Source organism: Euprymna scolopes, chromosome 15 (assembly GCF_053919585.1).
Source record: "Euprymna scolopes isolate OS-2025 chromosome 15, ASM5391958v1, whole genome shotgun sequence".
Lineage (NCBI taxonomy): Eukaryota > Metazoa > Mollusca > Cephalopoda > Sepiida > Sepiolidae > Euprymna > Euprymna scolopes.
In genome coordinates, this window is record NC_136496.1 from 97869995 (window position 1) to 97888186 (window position 18192).

At 33.2% G+C, this 18192-nt stretch overlaps 1 protein-coding gene across 1 annotated transcript in view; it reads right to left on the minus strand.

Annotated features, from left to right (window-relative positions):
• The window catches only part of LOC145294025 (enteropeptidase-like), a 212099-nt gene that overhangs the window by 126412 nt on the left and 67495 nt on the right, over window positions 1-18192 (minus strand). Inside the window, exons 7-9 of the mRNA XM_080140992.1 lie at window positions 11137-11223; window positions 6583-6885; window positions 565-672 (exon numbers count right to left, since the gene is read on the minus strand). Coding sequence (XP_079997118.1) covers window positions 565-672; window positions 6583-6885; window positions 11137-11223 — 498 coding nt within the window. The remainder of the gene's footprint in view (window positions 1-564; window positions 673-6582; window positions 6886-11136; window positions 11224-18192) is intronic.

Genomic DNA, 18192 nt, shown 5'->3' on the forward strand with positions numbered 1-18192 from the left:
AAGCCTTAGATTCTTTAGACTCGTGGGCCGGCACCGTCCTGTTGCCACACCCAGGGTCTGCTAGCGGCTACCTGATGGCACCAGGGGATCACCACACTCTTCAGCACATCTAGGTAAACTTTCGTGTTGACTTTCAAGCCGACTTCGAAGATGTGAGGTGGCATGATGTGGCCTTCTTGAAACCACACCAAAGACCATTACTGTCCGGAAACTTTGTTTTAATCACCCTGGGTACGTCTCTGTTATTCGTGGAAATCCAGCAATGCATTTTGAGGGTGCTGGCAATGGTCCTGTTGTCATAACTTGGATCAATAGAGAGCATGGGTTGTATAGCGGCGCATCTCCGATATCGCTCGTTAAACATTGTGTCACTTTCAAACATGATAGAAGAATCTTATCGCTCTTGGGAATTGTACACAACCGGCCAACTAGAAGATAGTCTGCAAAAAAAAAAAGAAGAAAGAAATTCAGTTTTCATCAAACGGAAATGGAATCATATCGTCTTTTCTCTGGCGACAATATTATCGTTCCACCTTATAATTTATACATGGAGTTTTAACTTACTGCAGATTTCATCGCTGCCATCTTTGCAGTCCCGTTGCCTGTCACACATTTGATTTTTGCTCACACAGTAAAAGTTGTCTTTGCAAGTATGCATGAGTCTTGGGCAGTCTGAAAAGTTATATATACAAAAAATAAAATGATTTTTTAAAATAGAAATTGAAACCAAAATCGGCGCAATTTTAAAATAAAAATATAATCTAAGAGAGGCATTCGAAAAGCAAAACTAAAAAAGTTGAAGAGCTACGAAGACGGGAACATTACCATTAAAATAAGCGACTTTGAGAGTAATATTTTCCTACATAGGCACTGTGATTTTCAATGCACTTTTCGAAAATAATGGATAATTGTTAACGGACGTCCAGAGCGCGATTTTTTATACGAGGGTTTTTCAAAACTAAAACATATTTTTTACTAAATAGTCGAAGAGCTACGAAGACGAGAGTGCTAGAATTAAAACGAGCGACCCTTTTTGCTCCAGAATTTATTTTTTTACATGGTCACCACCATTTCAATGTACTTTTGTCGGGAATTCAATAACGCACATCCATGACAAGGATTGCGTTGTTAGAGTCTCAAACCATTAATACTTGGAACAGAGAGATGAAACCATTAATACTTGGAACAGAGAGATGAAATTCAAAATCATGAATGCATAAGTTCAGTCACCATAACAATTTGTACTCCCCTCGAATCTATTTATATAGGAGACATTGCTTTTGAAACTCGCCTGGTATTATTATTATTATTATTATTATTATTATTATTATTATTATTATTATTATTATAAGCCACAAGGAGCTTTCACACAGGTCTTCAGAGATCTTTCTCTGAAAACAGCATGTGGTGTTCTCTGGCAACAGAGTGACAAAAAGTCTCCTCAGGTTTCCAGTACTCTCCACCTCTTTCGATAACATTTGCCAATAAATTTGCATTATCGCAACAGTTACTTGCCATTGATTTCTCATTGGCAACAGCTGTTGGTCTTTGTTGGGATTTGAGTGGCAATAAGCCTCCCCAAGGTTCCAGTTCTCTTCGTACTTATTCGGCTGAGGTCTGGCCAGTTCATCGGTCTTTCTTTTTTCCTTTACTCTACTTGGTTATTTTGTCTCACTCTTTTTTTGGGGGGGGCAGTGATGTGGCAATGGGACTTGCAATAAATATGAAATATCTCTGGACTTTTTTTCACGGAAAACAACAACAATAACAACAACAAAACCTCGCCCCGAAGAATATATTTTATATGTTGGAAATTGTAGCATATAAATAAAATAAAAGTAAATGCTCTTTCATTTTCAAATTGCATCATTTTTGGTTTCAATTTCTATCATACATAAATCTCCATACTTATACGATGCTTCATAAGATGTGAACATCTCTTAAAAACGAATTTAATGATAGGCTACAAATAAATGCAGAGATCTGTTTACATGTATCGAGTTAGAAAATCAAAAAATTTAATTGAAAGAAAAGTTCACTTGATTAAAGATCAAAGTAAAAACAAGTGGAGCATACATGGTCCTTCGTGAGTGCACAGTGAACAAGGCATAAAAAATGACTAAGTTCAGCATTTACCCCTCCCCTCCATTTAGCCCAAAAAGTCCCCAGGGGACATAAAATCCTGGTGAAAATGAACAAACGGTGTAGTTTTAGGCCTTAATATATGAAAATTTGAGTTATGCCCCATACAAAAAAAAAAAAAAAAAAAGAAATGACTAAGTCCATCATTTGCCACTACCCTCCATATATCCCCAAAAGTCCCTAAGCCCTTAATATATTTAAGTTTTGAGTTCAGCATCATGCAAAACTGCGAAATAGACATACACAGAAAATTTTGGACAAATAGTCCCAAAAATGGAGTGTTTTTATTAGCTCTAAAAGAGCCCCTGGGGTACAGCCAAGAGTTATCGCGAACTATAGATAAACAAAATTATATAGAAATCAGTTAGTTATAACTTTTCAGAAAGTTTTATAAAAATCCAAGGTATCATTTTTTTCTAATAAGCACAAAAGTGTCAATTTGAGTCATTTTAACCTAAGGGAGGATACCGGAGTTTTCCCGGAAAATCTGTTCTGTTACTTTTTGTTTTACTAATCTCATCTTTAATGTTTGCAAAATTTCGAGAAAATGCAAAGGCGTAGTTATTGAGAAAAGTGCGGACAGACAAACAGACAAGGGTGAATTTACAGGTCCAACCTCCTTTTGTCGGGGAAGCAAAAAACTAAAAGCACAATCGAAAAACAATATATTAAAACGTAGTGTAATAGTTACGGAGTTCATTAATGGATTGGAAGAATGAGCTTCAATCTTCAGTTAAGTCATACCAACGACTCCAAATAATTGTATCTTATGTCTCCTTGCTAAACATTCAGCATTGCACGATGAACATTGAGAGAAAATGGAACAATCATGGGAAAGTATCGATACTCTCTCCCACATCTCACTGTTGTAAACAATAAAAACGGAATAAATTTTTTATATTATGAAAATGCAATGAAGAGGGACGCTATGAAATAGACATGAACAAATAAATAATGGATGAAAAAATAATTATGTTAAAAGAATAAAAACTTCGTTGTTCTTTTTCAAATCCCCCACCCTAGGAGATGTGGAATCTCGATATATTTTTTGTTTTTGTTAGCCTTATTACAATCACCATGAATAGGTCGCAAGAACATGCTACCCTCGTGGATTAAATAAAGGGTTCTGTTCCAAATTCCGTGCAGATTTCCGTATTCGATAGCAAGATTTGCTAGTTCAACACTATACACATGAATAAGGCCAGGGATTACATCGGCTGAAACGTGAATAATCTAAATAATGCTAATGATTCTTTGTATCGAAGCAAAATAAATCAATTATTATTTGTGTCAAAGTCGATAAAATTAATTATTCCTAATTTCTATTACATTTTATTTCTAAACCTATTTAAAATAATGGTTTCCTATTACTAACATTATCTGAGTTAATTATAACTTGTTTCATAGTCAATTTAAACAAACATTACTTGAAAGCCTATAAAAACTAATCATTCTTGGTTCCGAAGCATGTCTAAATAGATTAGTACGTGTCTTTTATGCTATTAAGGATTAAAATTAATTCCATATTTTTCTTTGATATTACTGAAAAATGATTGGAGTGTATATCTTCTACAAGCTCAGCATATCACATACACTAGATCATGAAAAAATTCTGTTCTTCGATACATTTGAATCTACTTATATTTATTGGCAAAATGTATTTTTCCTTTTAGTCCTGTTTCTGATTATTCTATGTTTCTCCATATTTTAGCTCTCTTTCTGATTTTTCCACGTTTCAAAGATGCATAATTACAGAGCATGTATATATATATATATATATATATATATATATATATATATATATATATATATATATATATATATATAAATGAAAGGAGTAAGTGAAAACTGGTGTGAGAGAGTCGTGATAGACTCAGGGGAAATACTATTAAGTATTTTCCTTTTCTGATAAATTAGACAATCACTCGATTAACAGTGGAAAATAGAATCACAATGTTTATAGTGATTTGACGCTGAATGAAGCCACATTTATATATATTAACCTATAATATCGATCGCGTGAAACTCTGAGAATTCTTTCATCTCGTGTCATACTTAAATGGTGGTATAAAATAAATAGTCAATCACGAAATCTCCCAATTAGTGTAAAATATATATGCTTCAAACTTTTACTCTTGCTTTGTACGGCTGCCACTGGTAGCTGTCGGCGAAAGAAGGAGAATTTTTTAACGCATAGAATATTTTTATTATGTGTTTATATTTGGAAGCCTTAAAATCTGTAAAATTCAAGACAAACACAGTGGCATAATTAAAAAAAATAGTATATTAACAAAAGTATCTTACAGAAGTACACGTCATTATTCTGGGGCCATGACTGCTACAAATCCCTAACCAATAACGTTTTAAATGCAAGTATATTTATAGTCTCAAGGCTAACCAACGATTCCTGAAAAAGGTTTATCAGCTTATCCCATAGCACTATATATATATATATATATATATATATATATATATATATATATATATATAAATTTGGGGTCTTATGCATTGATATTCATATTAAAAACCCTTTTTTCTATTCATTTAAAAAGAAAATACAACTTTGTTATATATGGGTCGTGAAATTGCATTCATCTTCAAAAAGACGTAGCTAATTTGCATATTCTTTTAAGCATTCATTTTAATTAATTCCCTATTAGTTTTTTCGGTTTTCTCATGGGATTGATCACCATTAGTTAACTATTCTACATGATTATACTTGCGTAAAAAGCTTCTAGTAAACACAAAACTCTTTATATATATATATATATATATATATATATATATATATATATATATATATATATATATATATATATATATATATATATATATATATATGCGTATACATATTTGTTTAAAAAATTGCCTACTAAACTCCTCTGTCAGTTTTTGGTCTACAGACATGAAATTTAATATATAGAGTATTCAAACCCATGCGAAACTTTATATTTGGGTTTTAGTTGGGAAAACACGGTGCCAAAGTGTAAAAATTAATTTTAAAAAAATGGAATTTGCCGGGTGAAGGTCGAACGATGGAATTAGAAATATGCATGCGCAACGTAATAGCTATTAGTGCATGTTTTAATTTTTAGCCTTGCAGCAAACATGTTTTCATAGCTCAGTCATTAACGTCAAAGGAAATAATCAGTCGTAAGCTAAACGTTTTGGTTTCGATTCTCGGTGGTGGCACACGAGTCAGTTTTTTTATATATTGGGTCCAATATACTCTAATATATAAACGGCTATATGTCTGTCTGTCTATCTGTTTCCATATTTTCAAACTCTATCTCCCCCGAAACTAAAAGTCGCAGAGGGCACTTGGGGCTTTCAAATGATTTGGATTTTTTTACGGACTGTTCTTTTATGGTTCTTTAACCGGTTAAAATTGTTTTTTAGGGGGTAAAAAATAGGTAAAATTGAAAACAAATCGTTAAATATTTTGTATATTCATCTTAGTTTATTTTTAATATTTAATTTTTAATAAATGCGTGTCACGTTAGTACAGTGGTAACGTCACCAGCTTTGAATACTACAGTTTCGATTTTAGCTGATGGCACCTAAATACATTTTTTTAAATCATAACTCTATAATAATATATACAAAATCTGGACAAATTAAAATATCATATTTAAGCGTTTTTTACGCCCGCACTTTGGAATTTCCTCCCTGTTTCCCACTTCTGTGACTAACAACATGTAGAAGTTTAAACGTAATGTAACAAAACATCTTGCTACTAAACTCCCAAAAGTCTCTTGTAAGATAGTATCTCCTTACGTTTTAAGTGGCAACGTGCCTTTTTTGTGGTTAAAAAGAGTTTTCAAAAATGACAAGTAACTAAGAGACCGGGTGTGTGTGAAAACGACGTCAGATTTCGGCATACGAAATTCTGCCCCATGATCTGATGCGGACCAATCTTTCTAACGGCGTATTATTTTTAATAATTCAAATTTCCAATTAAACAATACTTTCTACAACAAGAACACTATTTGTTGTTGCTAAAATGCTGTTTAGGTTTAATTGCTCAATAATTTTGAGGCTTTTCCCAGGAACATTCTATATTTATGGCCATATTGTTGTCCCTATCAGCGTTGTGTCTCCATGCATAAGTAGGTGCATTTTAAGTTAAACGGAAGCACAACAATCATGAGAGGATCGCGCCCCACACATGAAAGACTAACGATCGCGCAGGTATGTAAAAAGACTTTATTTTGTTGATTGTTTCTTGATCGCTTACTGTCAATATCGGCAATGACTCTTCTGTGAGAAAGATATGTAGAGTAGAGTAGAGAGAGATCGAGAGAGAGATGGAGATCAAGAGAGAGAGATAGAGATCGAGAGAGAGAGAGAGAGAGAGAGAGAGAGAGAGAGAGATCAGTAACCGTTATATGGCGGGTGATATGAGATAAAAGTAACAGCAAATAAATAAATAAAACTTACCCAGCTTAGGACAACTCCCCTTGACAACGCTAACCTCATCGACTGATAATTCACACCCTTCATTTCCAGCCATTTCAATTTTTAGATGCATTCGCGCTTGCCCGATGTAAAATTGAACGGTCATCCATATCCAATCTTCATTTGTGGCCAAAACATAAAGCGTAGTTTGATTTTCGTATATGTTTAATATACAACCAACACCATGTAGTTGATAATGAATTCGTACGCAACTATCAAGCAAATCGACGGTTGGAGATTTCAAAACATAATTTCCAGCTTCAAGAGCAGTCATCATTTTGAAGCCTATAATTAAAATAATAAAAATAATACAACTTAGACCTTATTCATGCACCTATATATGCCTTTTGTTCATAATATTTAAAGCCAAAGAGAAATCTTTTACTGTTATATTTCACTTGATTAATGATTAAACCAAAACTTTAACAAAGTATAGTGTATATTTGTACCGACTTGTTTTCCCTATATTTTTAATGTTTAATTTGGTTGCTTTTCGAAAAAAGTTGTCGCCATTGTTATATTTTGTCATTTTTTAAGGTTTTATCATTTTACGATGTTCAAATCGAATTTCGTCGTTTATTGAGTGTAAAATAAATAATCTTTACATGAGATTGAAACTCTGATCCTTCTTCTACAATATAGAGTAAAAATTACGAGTAATTAATTGCATTTTACTAGTTTTTACTTGTATTTTTTGTTATCGGTGTCGAAAATTAGTGTCATACCTATGAACATGTGTATCTTATGCGTTAGATTTTAGAGAGAATATACTACTATGGTTTTAAACAATTCTAACAAGAGATAAATGCAGAGTTATATTATATTAAACGTAAATGACTTCTGAAATATATATTTTAAAAGTCCAACGGTTAGCAACACGAACTTACGACTTGGGCGTCTCAAGTTCGAATCTAGTTCGTGTCATAAAAATCACTTTCACTTAGAATGTTGGCAACTTTTTCGTGGCCCCTCCTGCATGTACCCGACGTCTTTCTAGAAAGAATTCTGACTAGAAAAAATATTGGAAAAACCAATCCCAACAATAGAATCTTTGGATTTATACAATATGATAGTGATGATGATGATGACGAAAAGCATTAGAAACTTAAAAATTGCATTGAAAAATAAGAAACATGAGGAACACGATTTATAATGAAACTTAACGTCTTCACGTGCATTCGCACTCGATGTTATTGGTGAATGAAGACGGTCGGAAACGTTGTGGAAAAAACAATCAAGATGAGAATAATACTATAAACAATGCAAATAAAACATTCCCAGCAACTTTCATCATCGATAGTGCTTCACGCATCCATGAATGAGGAACCATGTTGTAAGCCTTTCTGTAATCGATCCATGCTACACTCAGATTCCTCTTCTTCCTCTTTGCATCCTGCATTACTGCCTTATCAATCATTAGTCGCTCCTTGGTACCTCTCGAGCCTTTCCGGCATCCTTTCTGTTCATCAGGGAGAACACCATTACTCACATGATGTCCATACACTTTTTCCGCAAAGATTCCGGTAGTAGACATGTAATCGGTCTGTAATTGCTGACAGCTCTTCTCTTTGCAGGATCCTTTCAAATCAGTGCCGTCCTTCCCTTAATAATCCAATCGGGGACCTCTCCTGACTCTACGACACTTTGCAGGGCAGCAACTATAGATGAATAAAGGCATTGGAACTGTTTGAACCAGAAGCCCATCACTCCATTTGGACCAGGTGCCTTCCAGTTTGTCATCCTTCATTTGTCAGCCTTCACATCATCAATGGTTATCTCAACGTTCTGCATCTGCTGCATTCCCGACCTCTCCCAACCAGCTAGCCTTCTCATTATGTCGCCCTTACAGACCAAATCCAACTTCATGGCTTCATTTGCATTTAGAGTGTTGTTATTTCCCGCCTATTTACTACCATTTAATTCTTTATACAGCTAGGACTTATTGTTCCAAAAAAGGTTGTTTTACCGAAATGCAACAATTTTTCCAACGAAGTTCCTAATTTTCATACCACCAGTGCGGACCTTCTCTTTCAACATTGTTAGAACTGTTATCGCCCCCTTTTCCAGCAATCTATACCTCCTTTCGAACTCCTCCTTGGCTTCCTATCCGAGTTTAACTCTTTTTCTTATTTCTTCGATTCTATCAATGTATTTCCGCCATCGTTTAATGCTTCCCCAAGCCGCCTCTGCTAGTATGGCCTTCTATCCTTCATTTACCTCTTTTTCTTCTGTATTAAGCCAAGACGATTCGCAACAACGTATGATGCTGCATACAGAAGCTTGTTAAGTTCCGTAATCGATATGTTCTTTTTTATGATGTTATGAATTACGCCCTGAACTATTTTTACCTCGCTTTTCACCTTCCGCCTATCACTACTCTTCATGTTTGGAATATCTATGATCTTGCTTCCAAGAAAAACCTTTCTTAACTTCTGAAGTACTTTTTTTTTCTACAAAAGTCAAAGATCGAACTTCATCACCACTTTTCCATACATCTGACTCTTCCACTGGCTCTGCCTTAAATCCTTCATACTCCTCGTCGTCACTTCTAACCATAGCATTTCATTCCTCTTCAGTTGTCCGCCTCATACCATCGCTTACATTTCCCTTCTTCATTTCCACACCCTCAATGCTTTCACCAGAGATAGTTTCATCAATTTTACTTTCGTTATTCATTTCCGTCCAATCTCTTCCCTTGCAATCACCGAAAGTAGGTTGTTATTTTTAATCTGTTTAAACTGAGATACCAAACTTGCCACACTCCTAGCTCCTTCTCCGCTAGATTCTTACTCTTCCTTCACTTTCCGTATATATCCACCAGATTTGGTACAACTACTTATAAAGCATTCCCACAGTACTCTTCTTTCCTTATCCGTCCGTGGTTTTTTGACATCCTGTTTCAACTCCCTTCGTGTCCTGGAACCCGCTCTGCCAATCCTCACTGCCCCTACATTCACCAATATCCTAAGAATTTCGAACAGTTGTATGATGATGACAGGACCCACCCTGATGACCAGTGGGACACCTGCCGGACGTGAGACCTTCGCAAGATGTTCCAGCCTCATTCACGCCGTTATTTTCAATATTTTGATTTGACATTCTCCAATAAATGGGGTAAGTGAATTTTAGGTTGCACCACCACCGATAGTTTTATCGAGACATCAACTCTAGAAGGGTTACCAACCTAGGTTAAAGACACCCTTCCGACCTTTCCCCTAATCTACCACTACGACGAACACCACTACATCTACCACCACCGTTACTACTAACAATAACAACAAAACTAAAATTAACAACAGCAATATTACTACTACTACTACTACTACTACTACTAATAATAATAATAATAATAATAATAACAATAACATTTTAAATAAATGTACAGGAACGTAAGTAAACCGAAACTGTTCATAAGAGTAGTGCAACAGATAATACTTGTTAAACTAAAATCTCTAGTTTTATTACACATTGTTGATCTACTACATAGATTTTGTATTTACTACATAGATTTTGTATTTACTACATAGATTTTGTATTTACTACATAGATTTTGTATTTACTACATAGATTTTGTATCAAGAAATCTATGCCTTTCTATAGATGACTATTTAATATATTCCAAGCATCTTCAATAGATTAAAACATATAAAATATTTAAGCACAGTTTCTGGAAATAAACGATACATAAATATATTTTTGCTATGTATATATTTCTGAAGTGTATTACTTTATGTTTAAAATTACATGTGTTGTAAAAAACAAAAAACAAAAACAACAAAACAAAATAATTATAAAATCATTTCAGAGAACAGTAATCATGCCATAGTTTCAGTCTGGTCTCAAGAATTGAACATATGATCCCCAACACACTATTGAATAACTATACGGCATGTGCCGTATTTTCTCCTTCGTTAACGATAAACTGGTCATAAACCACAGTCCATCAGACTATTCTCACACCATACACTTATTAAATGATCTGCATATTTTAAAGAATTGAGGCGATAGTCAAGATCGTCTGCTCTGTTTGACTTCCTGTTTCTGCCGTCTATTTTACTTAATAATTAAACATCGTTAAGCGAACAATAAAAACATTGTTAATATAGGTGTAGCCGAATTGAACAACAACGTTAGGGAAATTGATTGCGTGGTGAAATAAAGAAAGTGACTTACACAAACAGGTGCGCCTCTCTCTTTCATATCAGGTGACGAAATGAGGGAAGGAAAGAGAAGGAAACAATCTTCCTTTGTAGTAGGGTCAGTAATATACATATGACATTAATTTGCATAGGGGAACACAAACTTCTATGAAAAGAACGAGTTGGAAGCACGAGGTATTTTTTTTTTTTTTAGTTTTTCGACAGCTGTGTGTGTATTTTTTTTATTCCATAGGGATGGAGGGCTTTCACGTTTTCAGGGAGAACGATAATCATTACTCAGATCAGACCATATTCTACTTCAGAACAGAAGACAGAAATCGGATATCAAAGACAGCAGGAAATGTTCACTGTAACCGAAATTTATGTCCATACTTACCTTTTCCCGATTCTACCCGCAACCATTTATTAGTAAACGTATAGCCACAGATAAACGGCGTGTTGTATCTACAATTCAAAGATTTATCTGAAATAAAGCAGATTTATAAAAGTTATTGGTTAAAGATTTTTCAAAGCAGAGACACTTAAATCTTAACACTTTTCGCAATCATTTGATTTTACCCTTCCATCTATATGCATATACTAGTAAGGAGGGGATCCCGGCTTTGCCCGGGTGTAAAATACATTTAAATATGATATTTTATTTGTTCAGATTTCGTATATATTATTATAAAGTTGTGATTTCAAAAGTAAAAAAGAAAAGGATTTAGATGCCATCAGCTAGAATAGTAATCTAAACTGTAACATTCAAAGCTGGTGACGTTACCACTTTACCAACGTGACACGTGTATGGACTGATTAAAAAGTAAAAAATAAACTAAGATGAATGTACAAAATGTATAACGATTTTTTTCAATTATACCCATTTTTTATCCCTTAAAACAAGTTTAACTGACTAAAGACCAATAAAAGAACGACCCGTAAAAAATCCAATCATTTGAGTCCCCTAGAACCGCTCTGCGACTTTTAATTTCGGAGGAGATTTACTTTGAAAATATGGAGACTGGCAGACAGGCAGGTAGGCATATAGCCGTTTATATATTAGATTATCTATATATCTATAAAAGAGAGAATATATGTGTGTGTGTTCATGTGTGAGGACACTTCTCAGCCTATATATTCAACGAATGTTTGATCTACAGACTTGAAATTTGGTATATAGGTTATTCAGACATGTGGCAAAATTTTTAATCGGTTTTCCTCCGGAAAAAAGGCTGCTAAGAGGTCAAAATTGAAAATTTGCTACTTGGGAGTCATCTGATTTATATCTTTGAGAATTGTCTCACGAGGTTTGAGAACACTTTTTAAAGATCATGGCGAGCTGGTGTAATGGTAAGAATTCATCTAGTCTAGTGGAGTATCCAGCTAGGTGTTGTTACTTGAGGTAACATCGCTTGGAAGAAGATGTACCATTCCTTGTATGAGCAAGTCTATAGCTGTGCTGAGGTGATCTTATGAAGACTTAAACGATGAGCCGGGGCAGTACCGGATGGGTTAAGGCACTTTGAGAAGTTTACCGCCCCGAGTCGTAGAAATTTCCAGGGTGGTATATGGGGACGTATTAATTCACTGGGATAAGATGCACCCCCAGTATTCTTTAAGACATTCATCTAGGATAAGAAAACTGTGATGTAAAAACCTGCGGTCTATCATCTGTACTGACAAAGGTTAGCAGTAATACCAAAAATGTGTTGCTGGTTCTACACAAAGACTTCACCACTATAAACAAATAATCTGTTTTGATTTCCGAGCAACTTAATTGTTGTGGCCGAAGCTCATACGTCTAATTTGACGGGAGTGTCCATCATATATATATATATATATATATATATATATATATATATATATATATATATATATATATATATATATATATATATATATATATATATATAACTACTTCATTTATTCACATAAATTTAATATACGAAAGTATAGATTTATGCGTAAACTTTAAGTATTTACTTCAAAAGTGCTCAATACGTAGGTAGAGCTAGTTAGTAATTTATAAAATAAATAACAATAACCAATGGATAAAAAATAAAATGAAAAATTCATTCGATTTGGCGATGGGTGCCAGAGACTCTGCAGAGGCATCAGATCTTGTGAGATTATTCATTCTATATACCCTCACAAGCATATTCGATACTACGGATATCGGCCTATATAGAGATGACGGACTAGCTATAATAAAAAACTCCAACAAAGTCAAGGGAGAAAACTTTAAGAAAATCATATACAAAGAAATGAAAAAATTAGGCCTAAAAGCGGAGATATCAGCTAACATAAAAATAACAAACTTCCTGGACGTCACGTTAAACTTAGATAAAAACACATATGAACCATACTTAAAAGATAACGCTACTCCAATTTACGTAAACCCTAAGTCCAACCACCCACCATCAATTATAAAACATATTCCTAACTCGATCGTAAGTAGACTCAGTAATAACTCAAGCGATGAAAATGCATTTAACAAGTCATCCAATATTTACGAAACAGCCTTAAAAAATAGTGGATACAAAAATATCGATATCAAATATAAGCAACAAAACACCAACAACTATAATAAAATTAAAAGCAGAAGAAAAAGAACTATAATTTGGTATACGGCCCCATACAATCAAATGTTAAAAACAAAACTTGGCAAGAAATTTCTAGATCTTATTGAAAAACACTTTCCCGCAACCAACCCCTTACACAAAATCTTCAATAAAAATACCTTGAAGTTATCTTACAGTTGTTGCGAAAATTTAGAGATGATAATTAAGGCACATAATAATAAAATACTAAATGAAAACAATGTAAACAACAACAAAATAAACAATAAAAAAAGTAGACACCAGGACAGAAATAAAACCAACACTAGCAGAAATAATAATAATAATAATAATAATAATAATAATAATAATAATAATAATAATAATAATAACAAACCAACCCCGGACAAGAACAACCATACCATAAATAAAAATACTAATAACGAACAAGATAAATGCAATTGTAGACACCGCACACTTTGCCCAGTCCAAAACAAATGTCTAACAAAAAGCGTAGTTCATCAAGCAACAATATTTGCGAAAGAAAACCCGAATAACAAGAAATATTACATAGGCATGACTTCCTTAGATTTCAAAACCCGATACTATGACCACAAAAGCACATTCAAAAATAAAAAACACCGTATAAAAACAACACTAGCGAATAAATACTGGGAACTCAAAGAAAGCGGACATTCGCCGGTAGTCGAATGGAAAATAATGAGACATGCTACCACATGCAGACATTTAGACGACCCATGTAAATTATGCCTCCATGAAAAATTTTCTATCCTGTACTTTAAAGAACCGCAAAATCTATTAAACTGTAGGCGGGAAATAGCAAACAACTGTGTTCATAAAATAAAACTTACTCTAGGATAGCGATACAAAATAGCTTTAAAACTAACAAAAACAATAGAAAACAAACAAATAAATAAATGAAATAAACATGAATATACATAAACGATCACACACATATGTATATATATATATGTATATATGTATATATATGTGCATTATTGTGTACACATAGGTATATTTATATGTATATAAAAAAAGAAAAAAAAAAGGAGAACGGCCACCTAAAACCACTAACCTAGCTCTAAAACAGATCCTTTGTTTGATAAAATGCATGCCCATTAGCTGATAGGAAGGGGCGCGGTGGATACTAGAAAGCTGATTGGCCAACTAGAAATCCTCAACATATATAAAAACAAGAAGCAACGACAGAATTCGCGCATAAGCCTGACGAATCCTATAGTTGGATGAAACGCAGAATATTCAGTGTAGCTTAATCGCCGTATATATTTTATAAATTACTATATATATATATATATATATATATATATATATATGGAAAGATAACGAAATTTTATTTAAAGCATGATTTGTATGAATATTTCTCGTTTTAAGTTGCATCGATAAATCAATTGCAAATTGTCATCTGTCAGTAGCTCAATATTCCTATACAGGGAATGGAGCTTTTATATCAAGCATTCCGAGATTTAAGCTAACATTTAACCTTAATTAAGAAAGTGAAAAGTTCCTGAAACCATGATTTACGTACATTTGGATAGAAGATTTTATCAAATGGATCGGTAGAAAATCAAAAGTGTCACCCTTTTAAATGTTCAACTGATTGAACAACGAAAATTTAAAAAATTCCTCGTTCCCGTCAAAATAAATCATTTGAAACGACATGGAATACAAAAAAAAAAAAAAAAATGAAAAACACGAATGTTATAACACGAGCATACAAAGAATCCTATACAGTATGGTTAAAAACCAAATGTTAGATGCAATTGTCCAGTAAAGCAGCCTGTATGCTGGAACAATAAAATTGCTGTATTAAATTATAGATTTCCTTATTTCCAGGGGAGGTTATTCAGCCATCATTTTAAAATATTGTCAAATAAATTGGCATAAAGGAAGATAACTCAGTAAATTGAAAAAATCTAATAAAAATCAATGTTTAGTCTAAAAAGATGTATAACTTTCAATTATTATCTTTAAACTAAAATTAAAATATTTTACTTATTAATCTACACGCTAAACGTCGTAGAAATTCCAGGGTGATTTCTACTTCAACCTGTATAATTGATTATTTGTAATGATATTCTTTTAAAAATCATAAATGTATTTCGCTGTGAATACATTAAAATTAATTCTTCTGTAAAAAAAAAAAAAAATTGTCACTATAATAAGCTAAATATTCTTTAAATAAATACAATGACTATTCTCTTTTTTTTGTTTATCTATAATGTTAGCAATGTAAGTCTTAAAAAACAGTAAAGATTCTTTGACTTATTTCCTTAAAAATAATTGTCAACAAGATATTTTCCAAATTAATAAAAGGTGTGTCTTTTTTATGTATTTGTTTAAAATTGCACAGTTTTATTCGACGGATCAATATAAATTTGAATTCATATTAAAATTGGTAAAATCGAAATTTATTATATATGTATATATATATATATATATATATATATATATATATATATATATATATATATATCTTCTATACTCCTATAAATTCGTTTTTCTTTTGTGTGCATTGATATTCATATTAAAACCCTGTTTTCCATTTATTTAAAAGGAAAATACAATTTTCTTATATATGGATCGTGCAATTGCATTCATCTGCAAAAGATCTAAGCTAATTTGCATATTCTTTTAAACATTCATTTTAATTAACTCTCTATTAGTTTTTTCGGTTTTCTTATGGGATGATCATCTTCAGTTAACTATTACATGTAATTATATTCATGCAGATATTCTACATGATTTATACTTGCATAATATTTGCGTAAAATGTTTATAGTAAACACAAAATTGTTTCCATATATATTTATGTATACGCATATATTTTTGCTTAATCTATATATATATCTATCTATCTATCTATCTATCTATCTATATATATATATATATATATATCTATAAAAGTAAACGTGTATGTGTGTGTGTGTCTGTCTGTGTGTCTGTGTACATTTCCCTACGCAATAACTCTCGAACAGACTCGAAATTTGATATACAGGGTACTGAGATTTGGGAAAATCTTTGTGATCGGTTTTCGGCGACAAATTTCGCTGTTAAGGGATCAAAGTTCACCAATTTGACCTTTGAGAACTCTACCAAACTCCTCCGACAATTTTGGGTCTAAACACTTGAGATTTTAGATATAGGTTCCTTGGGTATGGATCTAACTTAATAACTTAATTTGAGCCCAAAACAATAAATGTTAAGGGGTCAAAAAAGGGTCAAAATTAAAAAAAAAAACATTTACCTCTGCGGTCTCTTTCAAATTACTCAGACAATTTCTGATCCAAACATTTGAAATTTTACATAAATAGTATTCAGAGATAGAGCAAGCTTTTTCATCGGTTTGGGTCGAAAATTTTTAGTTACCAATAAATAAATGTATGTATGCATGTTTGTATGTCTGCTTAAAACGTTCAACAGAGACGATGGATTTTACCAAGATCAGTATCGTTGTAAAGTTCGACCTTTCATACGACAAATATCGAGAAATTGGCTTAAAACATTAATATCTTCTCCTTCAACTAAGCACTTTTCTACAGGGGGGGGGTCACTTTTTTCGACAATATTTTGGAAAGTTATCCTCTCCTTTAGATTGTGTAGCTTTAATTTTAAAAAATGTCGCTTCCGGTTTGGCAGTGGTCGTATAAGCATTGACGTCAGGTTTTTACCCCGTTCTTTTCCTCCTTTGCAGTACGGGTTCGAACATGCCTTCCTACTACCACTTTTTTTTTTTGTTCAACAGACACATACAAACAACCGGGCAACGCCGGGCTAAAATGCTAGTATATCTATAAAAGTGAACGTGTCTGTGTGTCTGCGTGTCTGTGTACATTTCCTACGCAATTACTCTGTCAATTTAAAATCTACAGACTCGAAATTTGATATACAGGGTACTGAGATTTTGGAAAATCTATGTGATCGGTTTTCGGCCAGAAATTTATCTGTTAAGGGGTCAAAGTTCAACGATTTGACATTTGAGAACTCTACCAAACTCCACTGACAATTTTGGGTATACACACTTGAAATTTTAGATATAGGTTCCTTGGACATGACTCTAACTTAATAACTGGATTTGAGCCCAGAACAATAAATTTTAAAGGGTCGTAATAGGGGTCAAAGTTAAAAAAATTGACCACTTTTTTTTTGCTCAGCATACACCACCAAACAACGGGGAACGCCGGGCTGAAATGCTAGTCTATCTATCTATCTATCTATCTATCTATCTATCTATCTATCTATAAGAGTGAAAGTGTCTGTCTGTCTGTGTATATGTGTGTCCGCGTGTGTGCATTTCCCTACGCAATTTTAAGTCAACAGACTCAAAATTTGATATACAGTGTTCTGAGATCTGGGAAAATCGATATGATCGGTTTTCTGCCAGAAATTTGGCTGCTAAGAAGTCAAAGTTCAACGATTTGACCTTTGAGAACTCTACCAAACTCCTTCGACAAAATGAGTCCAAAACAATAAATGTTAAGGGGTCATAATAGGGGTCAAATTTAAAAAAAAAAATTGACCTATGCGGTATCTACCAAATTACTCATACTATTTCTGGTCTAAATATTTGAAATTTTTCATAAAGGGTATTCAGATATAGGGAAAGCTTTATAATCGGGTTGGGTCGAAAATTTGAGCTACTAATATATAAATGTATGTATGTGTGTTTGCATGTCTTCCTAAACTTTCGACAGAGGTGGCGAATTTTCATAAAATCAGTATCGTTTTGAAGCTCGACCGTTCAGACGATAAATACCGAAAAATTTGGTTAAAAACATTAATTTCTTCACCCTCAACTGCGCACTTTGCTACAGGGAAGGGTCGCTTTTTTCGCAAATATTTTCGAAAGTCACCAC